Source organism: Lynx rufus, unplaced genomic scaffold (assembly GCF_022079265.1).
Source record: "Lynx rufus isolate CCGP_SWC_20201006 ecotype Redwood Valley unplaced genomic scaffold, mLynRuf1.p SCAF_38, whole genome shotgun sequence".
Lineage (NCBI taxonomy): Eukaryota > Metazoa > Chordata > Mammalia > Carnivora > Felidae > Lynx > Lynx rufus.
This window is the reverse complement of record NW_025814854.1, coordinates 1298278-1316746: the sequence shown is the minus strand read 5'-3', so window position 1 is coordinate 1316746 and position 18469 is coordinate 1298278. Positions and strand designations below refer to the sequence as shown.

General features: G+C 40.1%; 1 protein-coding gene across 5 annotated transcripts in view; it reads left to right on the top strand.

Annotated features, from left to right (window-relative positions):
* Positions 1 to 18469, top strand: part of ADD1 (adducin 1) — an 88959-nt gene that overhangs the window by 44728 nt on the left and 25762 nt on the right. For all 5 annotated transcript variants that reach the window (XM_047094208.1, XM_047094209.1, XM_047094211.1 and 2 more), the window contains 2 exons: positions 3402 to 3564; positions 11043 to 11194. In XM_047094208.1, the coding sequence (XP_046950164.1) occupies positions 3402 to 3564; positions 11043 to 11194 (315 nt within the window). The remainder of the gene's footprint in view (positions 1 to 3401; positions 3565 to 11042; positions 11195 to 18469) is intronic.

Sequence of the window (18469 nt, the reverse complement as noted above, 5' to 3'; positions counted from 1 at the left end):
GGAGTTTGTTTTGTGTTCAGAGTACAGGAGAGAGTCATTGGAGGGCTGCAGACAGGAATGACACTATTTGGTTTTTAAAGAAGTTATTCTGGGTTTTATATGGAATGAGTATTATAGGGGCGCCTTGGTGGCTCAGTCGGTTAAGCGATTTCAGCTCAGGTCATGATCTCACGGTTCGTGGGATCAAGCCCCACATCAGGCTCCGTGCTGATAGTGTGGAGCCTGCTTGGAATTCTCTCTCTCTCTCTCTCTCTCTCTCTAAGTAAATTATAAACTTAAACACACACACACATATTTAAAAAAAAGAAAAAGTAATTGTAGGGGTGCCTGGAAGGCTCAGTCAGTAGAGCTCACGACACTTAATCACAGGGCCATGAGTTCAAGAGCCACGTAGGGTGTGGAGCCTACATTAAAAAAAAAAAAAAATATGGGGTAAGGGAGAAAGCTGTCTTCCAAGCAGGAGGTGGTGGTAAGTTTTGCGTTTTATTTTGAAGGTAGGATACATAGGACTTGCTGATGGCTGGTGAGGAAGAGGTGGTAAGAAAAAAGAAAGGAATCAGGAAAACATTTAGACTTTTGGCTTGAGCAGTTTCTCATGTAAAAGCCGCAAGAAACTAAGTACAAGTCCCCAGGGGTAGAGTGCAGAAAGGAAACTTCCAGCACATCATGCGCAGGCCCTGGGGACTGAGCAAGCCCCCATCCACAGGTTGTCTAGAGCACAGTAAGCATCGGCTGTTACCAACCTGAATGCAGTGTGGGACCCTGGAACAGAGGACAGAAGTCGAAAGCCTAGAATTGCTTTCTAGTAACGCACTGGTGCTGGTGTCTGGTTTTAGGAGCACAGAGAGTTGAGTCAGTGAGGGGAGTGGGAAAGGCCTTGCCATGGCCGTGGATGCTGGTAGTTGGACAGATGCCACAGGGAGCTTGAGCACACACTTGAGCACACACTTGAGGCTGGTTCTCTCTTGTCAGGGAATAGTAAGTGGAGCCACCTGCTGAGAATGCGCCCAGGGCATTGTGCAGGGGGTGTGAGGAGAGAGTGGGTGAGGGGATGGGCTGTTGCTGGGTTAATGTGAAGGGCGCATCAGGTCAGGGTCAGGAATTCATAGTGAGACAACATAGCATGGTCTGGGTTTTTTTTTTTTTTCCCCTCCCTCCAGCCTCTCTACTCATTTGAGCAGCATGAATAGAAAGAGTGAAGGGTTGAACTTAACCAGGATTAGGATTTGGTTGGGTGAAATGGTGGAGAGTTGAAGGTGTGAGCAAGGGAATGATTATAATGTTAAACCAAGGGTCTAAGTTGGGTGAGGGAGGTCAGGACTCAGGAAAGGTAAGGGATGGCAGAAAGGTGTTAGGGTCATGACAGCATTGAAGAAAAGGGTGAGCTGGATGCTGGCGGGGGGGTGGGGCAGTGTTTGAAGAACCCATGCTTGGCTCTGACACTGAAGAGGGGCGCAGTTCCTAGGAAAGAGCATGTCCAGGGCATGATCGTGGACAGGGGAGGCTGAGGTGAGTTGGATGACAGGGGCATTGGAGGAGAGGTGGTCAGGAAGCAGAGAAGTCAGGTGTGGATGTAGCACCAAGGAAGCACACAAGGTCATTGGCCGGTGACTGCTGGCTGGAGCTAGATTCTGGGATCCAGACAGGTGGCTCCCGGCCCTCACTGGTCACCGCTAAGCTCAGCTCCTTACTGCACGTGTAAGTCATCTGGGATGCTATTGACACAAAGGGCCTCTCGCCCTGCGGTCTTCTTTTTGTGTTGTATTTGCTAAGCTTTAAGTTCCTTGATGGCAAGAACCATTTTTTCTATGTGTATAATCTCAGTACCTAGAACAGCACCTGATACTTCTGTGTGTTGTGCTGGGTACACGTGCTGAGTTGTGATGTCGTGCGTGTACATATGTGGTACCTGTATGTTGAATTGAGCTTCCTGCACATATGTCTGTGGATTTGGAAACTGTGGAAATAGATTGTTTGGTTTTTCAGATTGAGGGCCCGTGAGGGCAGGGAGCTTGTTTTATGCAATTTTTGCTTCCTCTGTGGCCAGCCGGCACACTCTGGGATGTTTGGTAGAGGCTGTCTGCATCTGTCTGTATCTCATCGTCTGTATCTGTGTGTATCTGTCTGTGTCTTACATTCTGCATTGATGACAGAGTTCTGTGGATTTAGTTCTGTTTCTTACTCAGAGCACCTGTCAGCTTTGCCCTCCTTCCTTGACTACCACAGAATACGATCTGTGACATTATTTCTCATGATACAGTAAATAGGGGCTCCTCCAGCAGCTCTTGGTTCTTGACGTTCTTTTATACCATTACATTAAATGTGGTATGTTTGTTTGTTGCTTGCTTCCTGCAAGTGATAGTTCTATTTAGACTGTCCCTTGGCAATATATCTTTTCAGCTTTACATTGAGGCAGTGGAAAACTAGAAGAAAGTTTAGTATATTTTAATATAAAATCATCCAGAAGCCCTCAGAGTATTTAAAATCAGGGGTGGATAATGATTCAGTGAGTTCACATTTTCACATTAAATGTTATTTATTAAGATATTTCCTTATAGGGTATATAAAAAATTATTTTATTGCGGTTTGGGAAAGCTATAAATCTGTATTGTTTCAGTAGTGACTTTATATGAAAGTCACTATTCACCCAATTTAATCCTTTTGCCTAATTTAGGATTTTTTTTAAAAATTTAGGATTATTTGATAAAGGACAAATGTTTTAGGGTTCCTTTTTCAACTTTTAAAAAGTAATTTCAAAAAATCTATTTTGAAAACAAATCTGTTTTGAAGAAAATACTGAGAAGCACAAAGTACAACATGAAAATTGCTAAAAATTCCATCACTAAGATAATTGTAATGAACATTTTGATGTATTTAATGTAGTCTTTTTCTATGTTTAGATACATATTTTCTCTTACAGAAAAAAGTTCCATTGCTTTCTAACCTTTTCACGATCAAAAGTATATCAGGAACAATTTTATGTCCTTTCCTTTTTCTCAGCCTCTTGTGTTGAATGTGTGCAGGGAATTCTGTTGTGAGGTGGGCCAGTGTGTTCAGTCAGTTCTCCACTGTCTAAAATGTCAACATCACCCGTTTTCCCGTCTGTCATTCATGATAGAATGAACATTCCTATGAATAATTCTTTGGACATGTCTTGATTATTTCTTTAGAAAAGATTATCAGCAATAGAATGTTCAAAGATTTAAGCTTTTGTATTGTTTAAATTACTTTCTAGAAAGAATGTAGCCGTTTATGCTCCAAGTAGTAATATATGAGAATATCCACTTACTTTTCCAGCACTGGATGAAAACAAACAAACGGGTCTATGTGATAGTTACCTGTGCCTTCCCAAGGAACAGAAAAGAAATAGTGTCTCACTGTTGTAATTTGCTTCTAATTAGGCTTTCTGCGAAGAGTTGGAATCAATGATACAGGAACAATTTAAGAAGGGGAAGAATCCCACAGGCCTGTTGGCATTACAGCAGATTGCAGATTTTATGACCACGAACGTACCGAATGTCTACCCTGCAGCTCCGCAAGGAGGGATGGCTGCCTTAAACATGAGTGAGTAGCTCCTGACTCTGCATATATGTTCTGTCGTTTTGTAGGTTAAATTTTCTGACAGTTTTGGGGCGCCTGCCTGGCTCAGTCAGTTAAGCATCCGACTCTCGATCTCCGCTCAAGTCTTGATCTCAGGGTCGTGAGTTCAATTCCCACATTGGGCTCCACGCTGGGTAGGAAGCCTACTTAAAAAAAAATTCCTGACAGATTTTTACGTGAAATAGATCAGTATACAGTGTAATACATAGAATTGAGATTTTTGAAAAGTAATTTTGAAAAAGTAATTTTTACTGAAAAGTAGTTACAGTAAAAAAATAGTCGGTAAGTCTGAAAATGTCTTGAGTGTAGAGGCCTCCTTTTTTATGAGCCATTAACTGTTATTTCTCAGGCAGATGACATTTTAGGTGGCTTCTCACACCTTTTGTGAACTAAAATTAATCAGAAACAATGCTTGTGAAGTAGCACATCAATTTTGCCTGAACTTCATTCAGGCAAACATTTCTTATCCACCGTTCCTTATTGCTGCTTGTAAATGGGCGAGAAACAGAGAAATTCCGAAAGAAAGCCAGGGGGAGATTGTTGGATGGGTGAATGTGAGCAAAGAACGGGTAGCTGTGCAAAGGTGGAGGGGCTTTGCCGTCGCTGTTGAATTTGTAAACGTTCACATGACGGGGTGAACCTAGGGCAGCTTGAGTACTGTGTACTGACCTACTGTGTACTTTTCTGGACCAGTGTCTGCCGGTTCTAATTGGATAGTCAGGTTCTTTTTTTTTTTAATTTTTTTTCCCTAACGTTTATTAATTTTTGAGAGACAGAGACAGAGCGCGAGCAGGGAAGGTGCAGAGAGTGAGGGAGACACAGAATCTGAAGCAGTCTTCAGGCTCTGAGCTGTCAGACGGAGCCCGACTTGGGACTTGATGAGATCATGACCTGAGCCGAAGTCGCATGCTTAACCGACTGAGACATCCAGGTGCCCCTGGATAGTTAGCTTCTGATGGGCCAGCGTAAGACAGTGGTTTCTGTTAGGTCACCTGGTGTTTGCAGTTTGCCTGTCAGTTCCATAGTATTCTTAGAAGTTGACTGACACCCACCAGAGTGATGCATCCATTAATGTCCAGAGAGTGATGAAAATAACATTTAATTCACTAACTCAAACTTTTACCCTGAAGTCAAACGGTAGTCGGTTTTTCTTGTTTTCACATGGATTTTTAATGGAATCCTATGCTGTCTGATACGGATTAGGTAATAAAAGGGTGGTGTAATGTATTTACTTACTTGCATATTGTCTTCTAGTCAGAGAAAAGGAAATTTTATTTCAGTAATGCCACACCATGAAAAGAAAGGAAGAAAGCTAATTAGTTTCAATTATATCTAATGATATGTTTCTTAAAAACACAAATTGAAAAACAAATTATTACAGCCTTTGTTGTAAAATATATAGAAATAGCATAGAATAAATGATCTATAACTTATAAAGGATTTTAAGGTGAATACTTTTATAACTCCTACCCAGGTTAATAATAAAACGTTATTGATCACTTGGCCTATTTCCTATCATCCTCTCAGAAGGAACCCACCATCTTTTAAGAATTATTTATTTATTTATGTTAATTTATTTATTTTGAGGCGGGGGAGGAGGGGCAGAGAGAGAGGGAGAGAGAATCCCAAGCAGGCTCTGCCCTGTCAGCGTGGAACTTGACGAGGGGCTCAAACTCACAAACCGCAAGATCATGACCTGAGCCAAAATCAAATGTTGGACACTCAACTGACTGAGCCACCCAGGCACCCCTAAAAGATTTTACTTTTAAGTAATCTCTCTATCCAACATGGGGTTCGAACTCACAACCCTGAGATCAAGAATTGTACTGACTGAGTACAGCTGGTCACCCCAGGAACCTCCATTTTGGCTTGTAACCACTTCCTTGGTTTTTCTTCATGGTTTCGTCAATCAAATGGTCATCCATAAATATTTTGGTTTGGTTTTTGTCTGTTAAAAAAAAATTTTTTTTAATGTTTATTTTTGAGAGAGAGAGGGAGACAGAGTGTGAGCAGGGGAGGGACAGAGAGAGACAGAGAGATACAGAATCTGAACCAGGCTCCAGGCTCCAAGCTGTCAGCACAGAGCCCAATGTGGGGGCTTGAACTCAAGAACTGTGAGATCGTGACCTGAGCCGAAGTTGGACACTCAACCTACTGAGTCACTCAGTCGCCCCTTTTCTCCTTACATTTAAAGAAAATGGGTTTGTGGACCTGTAGAGTTTTTTGGCTGAATTTTGCTGATTCCATCTCCATGGTGCTGCTAACATGTTTTTTTGTCTTCTGTATTTACAGTAAGTTGGTAGTTGGATCTAGATGCTTGAGTATGTTTGGATTCAGTTTTTTGGCAAAGCCTACTTTGTAGGTAGTACTGTGTTCTATCAGGAGTAGGCACGTAGTCTGGTTGTTTCTTTTTTGTGTTAACAGCCACTGATGCTCAATGAATAGATCTATTAATTTAATAAAGGTTCCAAGATGGTGATGTTTTAATTCTATCATTCCTTCCTTTATATTCATTAGTTAAAATATTTCTATAAAGAGAAACTTCCCTGGGAAATGGGGCGTGGCTGGAAAGGGGCCACGCCCTTCCCCATCACTCATTTCATGTTCAAGGGGAGCCTCTTTCTGAACTACTTGTAAATGATCTGTTTCTGGCTCGGGGTTTCAGACGTAACAGAGCACTTTCCTGGCTGTGATCTACTGACCATCAGGCATGCACGCATAAAAGGAGCTTCCCTTCAACAACTGTTTTTGGTTACCCAGTGTGGTCTAAAGCCCTTTTCAAAATAAGAAGTTAGTTTCCTATCGTTCTTAGATGACCAATTATTTTTTAGTATTATTTTGAATTCATAGATTTAAATATATTTAATGTGTTTCAAAATGTTACAGTTATCTGTTGTGATGCCAACATTGTCCCATCTTTGATCAGTGGAAGTCCCTCCAGGTTGACTTCTGAGCCTAGTGCTTTGACAGTTTCCAAGCCATCCCCCATGAGGAAATGTTCCAGGTTTCCCTAGTACATTTCCTGCCCCAGGTCTGGAATCAGCCATATTGCTAAGAAATCTTTATTTCTTTTTGTGGGAAATGGAAATTAGGTACTAGGGATGCTCTTTGCTAATGGATTAGTTATTCTTTTCTAGGCCTTTTTAGTGGGCAGAACTAGGAAATATGTATTATCTTGTGAATTATATGGCATATAGGAATTTTAAGTATATTGGAATTATACTCCTAATTCCAATAAAAATTCAGGGCTAAGGGGTTTTTACTGGACCTTTTCTATCTAACATTTATTCTCCTTTCTTCCACAACAAGAATTCTGGCCTTTAAGGACAACCAGGAATAACAAAACCAGAATATTATGTAATTACTCATTTGTTTTCCCATATATCACACAAAGTAACCATACTCTACCAACAGTCTATTCTCTTCATGATTTAAAATAGTTAGTCTATGTTGTCAGAGTATGTAACCATTACACGTTATGATCTCCCTCTTATACTGTTCATTTAGTGTAATAATACATAATAAATATATATTAATTCTCACCACCAACCTTTGTATCCGTGTATCCCTCAGTCGTTTTGGTTGTCTGAAGTGCCTTCTGTAGTAGAGTTCTCAGAAAAGACTTGTGGAAACAATACTCTCTGAGTTCTTGCCTGCTGTCGTCTCTGTATGTCAATATTAATTGAGTTTGGTTTGTTAGGGTGTAAAACACTAGACTCACATTTTCTATGTGTATCTTAAAGAGATAATTAATTTTTTTCCGTCTCAAAGCATTGCTATTAAAATTGAAGATACTCTTCCATATAAGTGACTCGGTCTCTTTTCCTGGTTGTTCAAAGTACTTTTTTCTTTATAGAGTCCATCAGTTTTATCAGAATATGTCTTAGTGTTGTTGGTCATTGTGGCTTAATTTTCTCAGATGATGCGCTCTTCCAGATCTTTTGTATTTTATCAATATTTTGTATTTTAGCAGTATTTATTCTCTTTCCTGTTGTTTCCTCCTTCGGGGATTCCTGTTATATGCATGTTGGAGTTTCTTTGTCTTTCACTGTTGCTTGTTCTCAAATCCTTTTTATTGCTTCATTTCTTTATGATTTAAAAAATTTTTCCATTTCATGTTCTTTTCTCTTTTAGTTTAGTGCGTATGTATGTATTTATTTAGAAGATTTTGTTTTATTTTATTTTTAAATTTTAGTATATGTGCTTGCCAAAGCAAGCACTATTTTATTTTTTAATTAATTAATCTAAAAAATTTATTTATATTTGAGAGAGCAAGCGAGTGTGGGTAAGGGGCAGAGAGAGAGAGGGAGAGAGAGAATCCCAACTAGGCTCTGCACCGTCAGTGCAGAGCCCGACAATGGGGCTCAAACTCACAAACTGCGAGATCATGACCTGAAGCGAAATCAAGTCAGACGTTTAACTGACTGAGCCACCCAGGCTCTTCTAGATTTTATTTTTAAATAATGTCTACACCCAGCATCATCAGGCTCAAACTTAACAACCCCAGGATCAAAAGTTGCATGCTGTACCACCTGAATCAGCCAGGTGCCCCCAAGCTTAGTATTTATTTTTAAAATTATTTTTTCACTTATATCTACTTCCTTTTATGTTCTAATTCCTTTTATGTTCCTTCGTGAATTTTTCTAATTAAACGTTTTTTCATATCTTCTATTATTAATACTTTTCTTTACCTTTCTTTACTGTTTATGAAGCAGTAGATTATCGTTTTCATCTGTTTTGCATACATATCTTTCTTGTGTGATTTCCTTATCTGTAGGGATGTGATTCTGCGCTTCTTTCTTAAAATAATTTTTGGGTGGTATTTGATCATGGTATGTTTTTGTTCACTTTTACACGAAACTTGGTTTTCTTGGAGATTCCTGGTTTAGGCAGGCTTTTCTAATGTCATGGCTCTAGAGCTCCCTCTTCCGTTTTTTCTCAAAGTGGTAAAAAAACATGGCAGTTTGTTGAATGAAGTTGGGTCCTGTTTCCCTTCCTTGCTTTTATCTGGACTCTTCTGTTTTCTTTATAGTTCTGTGCTAGTCAGTTTGGGTTCGAATTACCATATATTTCTTAGTGTGAGGCCTTGTCCTAAAAGACAATTTTAAATGGTTAGTTTGGAGAATTTTTAAGGATTTAAGTGTGCAGAACTCCTCTTGGTTCTAGCTGCTGTTCTCAAATTGGCCCTCTGAGCTTTGTAGTGAGTTCCTGATGGTTCTTTTGAGGGTCTTAGGTTCAACCAATGGTCCATGGTTTCTTCTGCTTCCTCCTACATGTGTGCTGATATACACTGTTGTCTTTGTCAACCCTACCCAATTATATTTTCAGTTTTGTGAGTCTACCTTATTACCTAGTGTTGTTGTAGATATCATTCTTAGGTTTTTGGCTTTGATATCTTCGTTGCTGTAGTTAATTTTTTTGTGGAGGGTTGGAATAGAGATTTAGTAAGACTCAAAAACTGTCCCGTCACTGCTACCATCTTCTGAAAATCTTCTGAAAAACAATTTTTAAGAATTGAAGATCTAGGGGTACCTGGCTGGCTCAGTTGGAAGAGCATGCAACTCTGATCTCAGGGTAATGAGTTGGAGCCTCGAGCCCGACGCTTGGCGTAGAGATTACTAAAATAAATAAAACTTAAAAAAAAAGAATTAAAGATCTAAAGTAGATGATTGACCTATGTTAAATCAAGATGATAGGTGGTTTTTGGTATTGTTCTCTATATTTTTCTGTATGCTTAAGATAGTTTATGATTAACAAGATTCAAATCTAGCAACATGTAATGAGTCGTGCAAATACTTTTTTTCCTTCCTTTCCAGTGTGTATGTCTTTGTTTTTTTTTCCTTTTTCTTGCCTTATTGTGTTAGTTAGGATCCCTACCTAGTATAGTATTCAATAAGAATGCCAGAGTATACATCCTTACGTAGTTCCTGGCCTTGGGAGAAAAACATTCAGTCTTTTATCATTATGTTTGATGTTAGTGGTGGATTTTTGTAACTGTCCCTTATTAAGTTGAAGACAGTACCTTCTATTACCAATCTGCAGAGAGTTTTGGGTGATGAATTTTATGAACTGCTTTTTCTGTATCTATTAAAATGATCCCATACTTTTTCTTCTTCAGTATAGTGAATTATATTGATTGGTTTTTGAATGCTGAACCAATCTTGTGTGGCTGAGATAATCCCCCTCATGATGTATTATTCTTTGAATTTTTAAAAAATGTTTATTTTTGAGAGATAGAGCATGAGTGAGGGAGGGGCAGAGAGAGGGAGACACAGAATCTGAAGCAGACTCCAGGCTCTGAGCTGTCAGCACAGAGCCTGACATGGGGCTCGAACTCACGAACCATGAGATCATGACCTGAGCTGAAGTTGGATGCTTAACTGACGCAGCCACCCAGGTGCCCCTATTCTTTGTATTTATTGCTGGATTATTTGCTCAAAGTTTGTTAAGTAATTTTAGTCTGTGGTCATGAGAGATACTGGTCTGTTTTTTCTTATAATGTCATGTAACAAAATATCTTTGTATGGTTTTGGTATCAAGATAATGCTGGGCCTGATAGAATGAATTGGAAAGTGTTCTGGAAGGGTTTGTGTAGAATTTTTGAGAAGAGTTTGTATAGAATTGGTATTATTTCTGACTTAAGTGTGTGGTAGAATTCATGGTGATGTCATCTGGGCCTGGAGTTTCGTTTATGGAAATGTTTTTAACTGCAAATTCAGCTTAATGGAAACAAGGGTATTCAGGATGTCTGTTTCTTCTGGAGTGAGCTTTTGATAGCTTGTGTGTTTCAAGGATTCTGTCTTTTTCATGTAAGTTAAAACATGCTGATATAATTAGTTGTTCGTATTATCCTGTTACTATCCTTTTAATGTCTGTAGGATATGTAGTCATGTCCCTTCTCTACTGCTTCATAGTGTAATTTCTACCTCCACTGTGGTTTTTTTTTTTTTTTTGAGTCTCCCTAGAGGTGTATTTTATTTTATTTCATTACATTTTTCATTTTATTTTATTTCATTAGTTTATTTTTAATCTTCTCAAGATTAAATCAGTTTTCCTCTATTTTTCTGTTTGATATCTCCTTTTTTCTTTATTACTAATTTTTTCTTCTTGTTTTTGGATTTCATTTTCTCTTTTTTTAGTAAGGTGAAACTAGATCGTTTAAAAAAAAAACTTTCTTCTTTTCTAATATATATGTTTTCTACTGTAAATTTCCTGCTAAGAATTGCTTGACTGTATCCCATAAATTTTGCTACCATTTTGTTCTTGATTTCTAACTTAGCTGTATTAATGTTGGGGAACATGATCTTTATGAAATAGTCTTTGAAATTTTCAAGACTGACTTGTAGCCTTGTGTGGAAGATTCATGTCTCAGGATTATTATTATTTGTTTTATATTTGATAAGAAATAGTAAGTCTTTGAGTTTGTTTATCTTCTATTTCAGGTCTTGGTATGGTGACTCCTGTGAATGATCTGAGAGGGTCTGATTCAATCGCCTATGACAAAGGGGAGAAATTATTGCGGTGTAAGTTGGCAGCATTTTACCGACTGGCAGATCTGTTTGGATGGTCTCAGCTTATCTACAATCACATCACAGTGAGTGTTAAGTAGGGTAGTAAATGAGTGGTAAATGGAATGTTATGTGTCTGACATCACTGCTTCCCATTTAGGAGAAGAGGAGAGTCGACTGAAGTAAATCTTAGAACACTTTCTTTCTGATTCCTGATTGCAGAGTATTATAATCTGAGAATTACCCACTTTGAATTAAAAATTATGAGAATAGTAGTTCTTTAAAACTCCTTTCTTGCATGCTGATCTAATAACTGTTTACCAAAGTGCAGTGGTCCTCCATTACATAGGGTTTTGCTTTCCACGGTCTCCGTTACTGTAGTCAACCAGCCCAGAAGCAGGTGATCCTCCTCCTGGCGTATCGTCAGGTCAGCAGCAGCCTCACGCTGCATCACCTCCCGCATCACTCACCTCACTTGGTGTCCACGTGTCGGCACTTCATCATCTGTCATCATTGCAAGAAGGGTGAGTACAGGACAGGAAGACATTTTGAGAGAGCGAGGGAGACCACATTCTTGCAACTTTCATTACAGTGTATGTTACACTTGTTCTAGTTTATTATTAGTTGTGTTGTGAACCTCTTACTGTGCCTAATTTATAAATTAAACTTTATCGTAGGTATGTAAGTGTAGGAAAAAACAGTGTATGTAGAGTTTAGTATTGTCTGCTGTCCTCAGTTTCAAGCATCCGTGAGGGTCTTGGAACGTCTCTCCCATGGATAAGGAGGAGCTATGTATAGGCAGTTCCCAAAATTCTTTATATGCCTAAAAACCTACGAATGAAGGTATTTTTTTCCTACTCTAACCAAAGCCTTCTATTTCTCATAGTTATTTATTTCTTCAGCTACTCCAGTTTTAGCTCTTTTTCAACACGATCAGGACTTCTGTTTTCTTCAGTTGATTTTGCAGTAAATATTTATTGCGTGTCTTTTGTAAATATTTATTCAGTACAAGCCTTGTTCTAAGTCTGGGGTTATATCAGTGAATGCGACAAGTCCTGCCTCTGTGGATCTACCTTCCTGCATCCCTGTCTACTGGCCCACATTCATTCCCTCTTTGGTCCAGCTTCGATTTCCTGGTGCTACATCATTTCGGTAACGCTCTTTGCCAATGCTGTCCTCTCCCTCCTGCACCCAAACAGCTAATCCTGCTGCAGAGAGTCTCAACAGGGCCCACAGGCCTTCTCTGTAGGTTACAGACCCATGACACTGCCTGGCACCGTAGGACGTCTCACTTAGGAGCTCACTCACTACTCTCTCACTACTCTCTACTCTCTCTACTACTGTCTTCGGAACTCCTGACCTCTTTTCTTTTAAAAAAAATTTTTTTTTCAATGTTTATTTATAATTTTTGAGAGAGACAGAGGCAGGATGCGAGTGGGTTAGGGGCAGAGAGAGAGGGAGACACAGAATCCGAAGCAGGCTCCAGGCTCCGAGCTGTCAGCACAGAGCCTGACGCGGGGCTCGAACTCATGAGCTGTGAGATCATGACCCGAGCCGAAGTCGGACACTCAACCGATTGAGCCACCCAGGCGCCCCTGACCTCTTTTCTCTTATCAAATGACCACAGTGTGTCACAGAGAAAAGGGGAACGCCTGACTGATGTTTGTACCCATTCTGTGCTCCTGAGCACCTCCTTCCTACCTGCAGCCAAACTTTGTTTCCCAGTTGGAATTTCATCTCTCTTGCCTTCTTAGATTCCTAATGCACCATCAGCCTTCTATTTTTTTCTTTGCTTTTCCAAAGAGATCATCTTTCCTTGACTCTTAAACTGTTCCAATCTGTTTCTTCATTTATTTTCCTTTGTTGAATATTTCAAATTTTTAGTACAGTGCCTACCAATAGTAATAAGTGTACTTCACAGGGATGTCTAAAGAGGAAGTTGTAATCCTGCCGATACTCTTATCTTCTTCAGGCAACTGGTGTTAACAGCTGTTTAAATTGTTTTACCCTTTTCTCTATACCCAGCACACGTGTAGGTGGTGTGCGCATGTGGACTTGTAAGTGGTGCTGGGTTCAGTTCCAGCGTGGACTCCAGGGTGGCGGTCTGGAACCCACCTTTGTGACCAGTGCACTGTGTTTGTGTCATGTGATGTGTATCTTTCCAGAGATACCGAGTTACTCTCCCCTCCATCTCTTCCCCCTGTTGCCCTTAAAGTTTGCTTTTCAAAACGCAGACCTGGCCCTGTTGTATCCACACTGTCGTGCCTGTAGGACGCTGCCTCCACCCTAGTGCCCCTGCTTTCTTTCCCCCGAAGCAGTTCCCATCATCCATACTTGACTTTTGCCTTTTGTCACCCGTCTCCACTCATGGGAACACTGACTCTGTGAAGGGTGCCTCTGTTGTGTTTCCTGTTGTGTCCCCAAGACCGGGAGCCGTGCTGGGCGTACAATAGGCATACAGTGAACTCTAGGGTGAAATCCCCCAGACCGAAATCTGGCCTCAGTAAAAACATCAAACAGGAACTCCGTGGTGCCTTTTGGTGTTTGGTCAGAAGGTCCCCTTCACCTGCCAGAAGTGCCGGTTCTGTTTCTAGTGCCTGCATGGAAATTGCTGGCACCTGAGGCTGATTATGCTTGACCCAAGTGCTCTGTGCGGAGATTTAATGCTCAGTGGTTGGCTAAGAATTAATTCCGTGAAAATGTTACAGCTGTGATAGGAAATGTACTCCTTGGCTTTAATAACACCTTCACATTTTGGGGGGGTGTTTAAAATGCTGTTTAAATAAGTTTAAATTGCTGAAATTGCTCCCCCTGCCCTTTATTTAGGACTTGGCAGAATTAAAACATTAGTTAAATGTTTACTGTTCTGTAGATGATCTGTGTGGCCCTTAATACTGAGTAAAAAAGATTTTTAAGCACCAAAATATTTCCTGTATCTTGTGAGCTAGAGAATCTTTGAGGGAAAAAGTTTTATTTTTGTTTATTTTAACTACTTGTGGTATACATTTTTTGTTTTATAATCTAAATGTTACCGTATAAACACTTAACAGCAAAGAAATACTAACGATATTTATCAGTGCAACCGGAAAGTGTGAACAGGTCATGGTGACCTTTCTGGGAGAGAGGGCCATAGGGATTTTCTGCTGAAGGGATTTAGAGTGCTGGCAGGCATTAGGAGATCGGAGATGATTGTCTGAATTAGATCTCTGTCTTAAGATCGCATTAGGTTTAGAGAAGCTTTGGGGGGTGTCAATAGCTGGGGCCTTTCCGTCCCTAAATGCCTCTGGTGACAGTGGAGTGCTGGGTTCAGCTCCATGTGGACTCCAGGGAATGCTAAACCTCAGGTGGTGGTCTGAGCCCACCTTGTGACGAGTACACTGTGCTTCTGGGACATGATATGGATCTTTGCCAGAGATACTGAGTTGGGTGTATTTGGTTTTCAGTGAGTGACCTTAAAATTTGTGACATGAGTAGTCAATCTCAGTGAGGGTAACGCCAGTCTCTTAGACACCAGAAACCTTACTTGGAGGGGCACCTGGGTGGCTCAGCCAGTTAAGTGTTAGACTTTTTTTTTTTTTTTTTTAATATTTATTTTTGAGAGAGAGCACGAGTCAGGGGAGGGGAGAGAGACAGAGAATCCCAAGCAGACTCTGCGCTGGCAGTGGGGCTTGAACTCATGAGCCGTGAGATCCTGATCTGAGCCAAAATCAAGAGTCAGACGCTCAACTGACTGAGCCACCCAGGTACCCCGTGTCAGATTCTTGATCTCAGCTCTGGTCTTGATCTCCGGGTCCTGAGTTCAAGCCCTGCATTGGGCTCTGTGCTGGGTGTGAAGCCTACTTAAAAAAAACAAAAACAAACTTACATGGAAATATCCTTCACTCTTTTTTCACTTTACATCTGTATTTAGCACCTTTTCTTTCTTTTTTTTTTTTTTTAATTAATGTTTGTTTTTGAGAGAGAGAGAGAGACCAAATGCAAGCAAGGGGAGGGGCAGAGAGAGGGAGACACAGAATCCGAAGCAGGCTCCAGGCTCTGAGCTGTCAGCACAGAGCCCAGTGTAGGGCTTGGACTCATGAACCACAAGATCATGACCTGAGCCGAAGTCAGAGATGCTTAACTGACTAAGCTACCCAGGTGTCCCAGCACTTTTTCCTTTTTTTGCTTTAGACTCAGAATCATATTTTAAGCTTTTTCCATTAAAATATGTACATTTATTAGGCTCACTCTTGGAAATACATGTTAACGAAATAAGTCAAAGAAGAAAAAGTGATAGCATTATTTATAATAATAAAGTTTGAGTCTGAATATCCAATGGTAGGTGGAAAATGCCCCAGTTATTCAACATCAGTTTGAGGGAATGTTACATACTATGAAAAATACTTATATAGACCATGTGGAAAAAATGAAAAGTAGTTATTACAAAAGAGGGAATATAAAATGTATGCTGTTTATAACTATGAATTATGCCATAGAGACCAGGAAACAAGAAGTCATTAAAAAATGGTATGTAATAGTTTTTTAATGTGGAACCTGATAGTATGCTTGTAAAGTTTATAGGGAAGACGGAAGTCCAAGAATGGCTAAGATGAACTAAGTGAGAGTTTTTTCCTATTAACTGAATTTGTAAAAGTGATACTAATTAAAATAGTGTGTTTTGGGCAAAGGAAGAGACAGACCAGTGGGACAGAACCGAGCCCAGAGCTGGATCTCATTTATTGAAATCAGAGGCACAAAAGAGTCTGCGTTGCAGAGCAGCATGGGAAGGGTGCACTAGGCAGTAATTGGTGCTGGCACAGTTGGAGTGAAAAATTGAAATTGGAAAGTTGCATTGGATTCCCACCTTATATATTTATATCCACAAAGGAATTCCAATGAATTCAGAATTAAATTTTTTTTTTTTTCAACGTTTATTTATTTTCGGGACAGAGAGAGACAGAGCATGAACAGGGGAGGGGCAGAGAGAGAGGGAGACACAGAATCGGAAACAGGCTCCAGGCTCTGAGCCATCAGCCCAGAGCCTGACGCGGGGCTCGAACTCGCGGACCGCGAGATCGTGACCTGGCTGAAGTCGGACGCTTAACTGACTGCACCACCCAGGCGCCCCACCAATGAATTCAGAATTAAATGTGAGAGGTAACACTTTAAAAATTTTAGAATGGGGGTGCCTGGGTGGCTCAGTTAGTTGGTTGAGAGTCTGACTTGTGCTCAGGTCATGATCTCACAGTCCATGAGTTTGAGCCCCGTGTCAGGCTCTGTGCCAACAGCTCGGAGTCTGGAGCCTGCTTCAGATTCTGTGTCTCCCTCTCTCTCTGCTCCTCCCCCACTCACGCTCTGTCTCAAAAATAAATACTAAAAAAAAAAAAAAAAATTTTGGGATCAGTATAGGCAAAAATCATTGACCTTTAACTTCTTAATTATTTATTTTTTAATTTTTTAAAATCTTTACTTTTGACAGAGAGAGAGAGAGAGAGAGAGAGAGAGAGAGAGAGAGTGCACGAGCAGGGGAGGAACAGAGAGAGAGGGAGACACAGAATCCGAAGCAGGTTCCAGGCTCTGAGCTGTCAGCATAGAGCCCGATGCGGGGCTTGAACTCACCAACCGTGAGTTCATGACCTGAGCCAAAGTTGGACACTTAACTGACAGAGCCACCCAGGCATGCCATTGACCTTTAACTTCTGACCTAATGAAAGAGGTCTTAAGACACAAAAACACCTATTATAAAAGAAAAGATGGGTAAATTTGACTACTTTAAAATGAACAAATTTCTTATCATTAAAAGATGCCATAAAGAGAGTAAAAATAGGGGTGCCTGGCTGGCTCAGTTGAAAGAGCATGTGACTCTTGATCTTGGGGTTGTGAGCTCAGAACCCATGTTGGGGGGTACAGATTACTACAAAAAAATAAATAAACTTGGGACAAAAATCAGAGAGTGTGAAAAAAGAAAACCTACAACCTGGAAGATTTTGCCTTACAGGTAACCAACAATTAGTATCTAGAAAAGATAAAGAACTATGAGTATGAAAAGGACAAACCAGTATGGTCATTTTGTGACCAAAAGACAAGAAAGGAATTTCACAGAAGGGGAAATAAGATGGCTCATAAAAATATGAAAAGTTGCTCAACTCATTACTAACCAGGAAATTATAAATTAAAACCACAATGGAATACCATATCATAGACATTAGATTTTAATTTTTAAAGAAGATAATAGTAGAAGCACAGACCCACCGCACATTACTGGCAGGAGTGTCTATTTAATTAGGCTCTCTGAAGGTAATTTGGTGTCGCTCTGGAGAAATTTGACCATGTATGCTAGGAGGCAGTTGCAAGAATGTTCACAGCGTTTTTAGTAGCAAAATGGGAATCATGGCCATTGACAGAAGAATGGATACATAAATCGTATACTCATCAGTGGATACTCTACGGCAATGGAAGTGAACACATGATAGGCATGTCTGTCATTGTCTGGAGGAATCTCAAAAATACTGTTGAGGAAAAAAAATGTCACTGCAAAGAAAATACAGTATGATTCCAATTAGTTGAAGTTCATAAACAGATAAAAATGAAACAGTATATTGCTGAGGGATAAATATATATAAGATAAAACTGTAAAGAAAAGGAAGAAGATGCTTAACACATAATTCAAGTTAGTGGTTACTTTTGGGAGTTGGGGGAAGGGACACGGGGCTTCCAGGATACTACACTTCCTCTGTTCTGAAGTTGGTTGAAAGATACACGGGTGTTTGATTTTTTTGTACTTAAGTGCCTTTTGTACTCATGTGCCTTCTAAATACTCTATATGATGTTGCAAGAGAAAACTTTTAATGTAAGTAAAAATATCTGACATTTAATTTTTCCTTATTTTTCATTCCAACCAGTAGTAAATACACAAAGTAATAGTCTGCTTTATGTTTTTTTGTTTTGGCCCAACTTGGAAGTTGGGGGAATTGTGTGGTTTTGTTGTAGACAGTTAAAAAGGTGCATGCTTTTTAAAGTACAAGAACCGACTTTAGATATAAGCCTAGTGAACTCACCATTAATGGGAAAATATTTTCAGGAAGAATGGAAATCACGTGTGCATTTTTGTTTTTTTTCTTTTCTTTTTTTTTTTTTTTAATTTTTTTTTTCAACGTTTATTTATTTTTGGGACAGAGAGAGACAGAGCATGAACGGGGGAGGGGCAGAGAGAGAGGGAGACACAGAATCGGAAACAGGCCCCAGGCTCCGAGCCATCAGCCCAGAGCCCGACGCGGGGCTCGAACTCACAGACCGCGAGATCGTGACCTGGCTGAAGTCGGACGCTCAACCGACTGCGCCACCCAGGCGCCCCACGTGTGCATTTTTGAAACGCAAAGAGA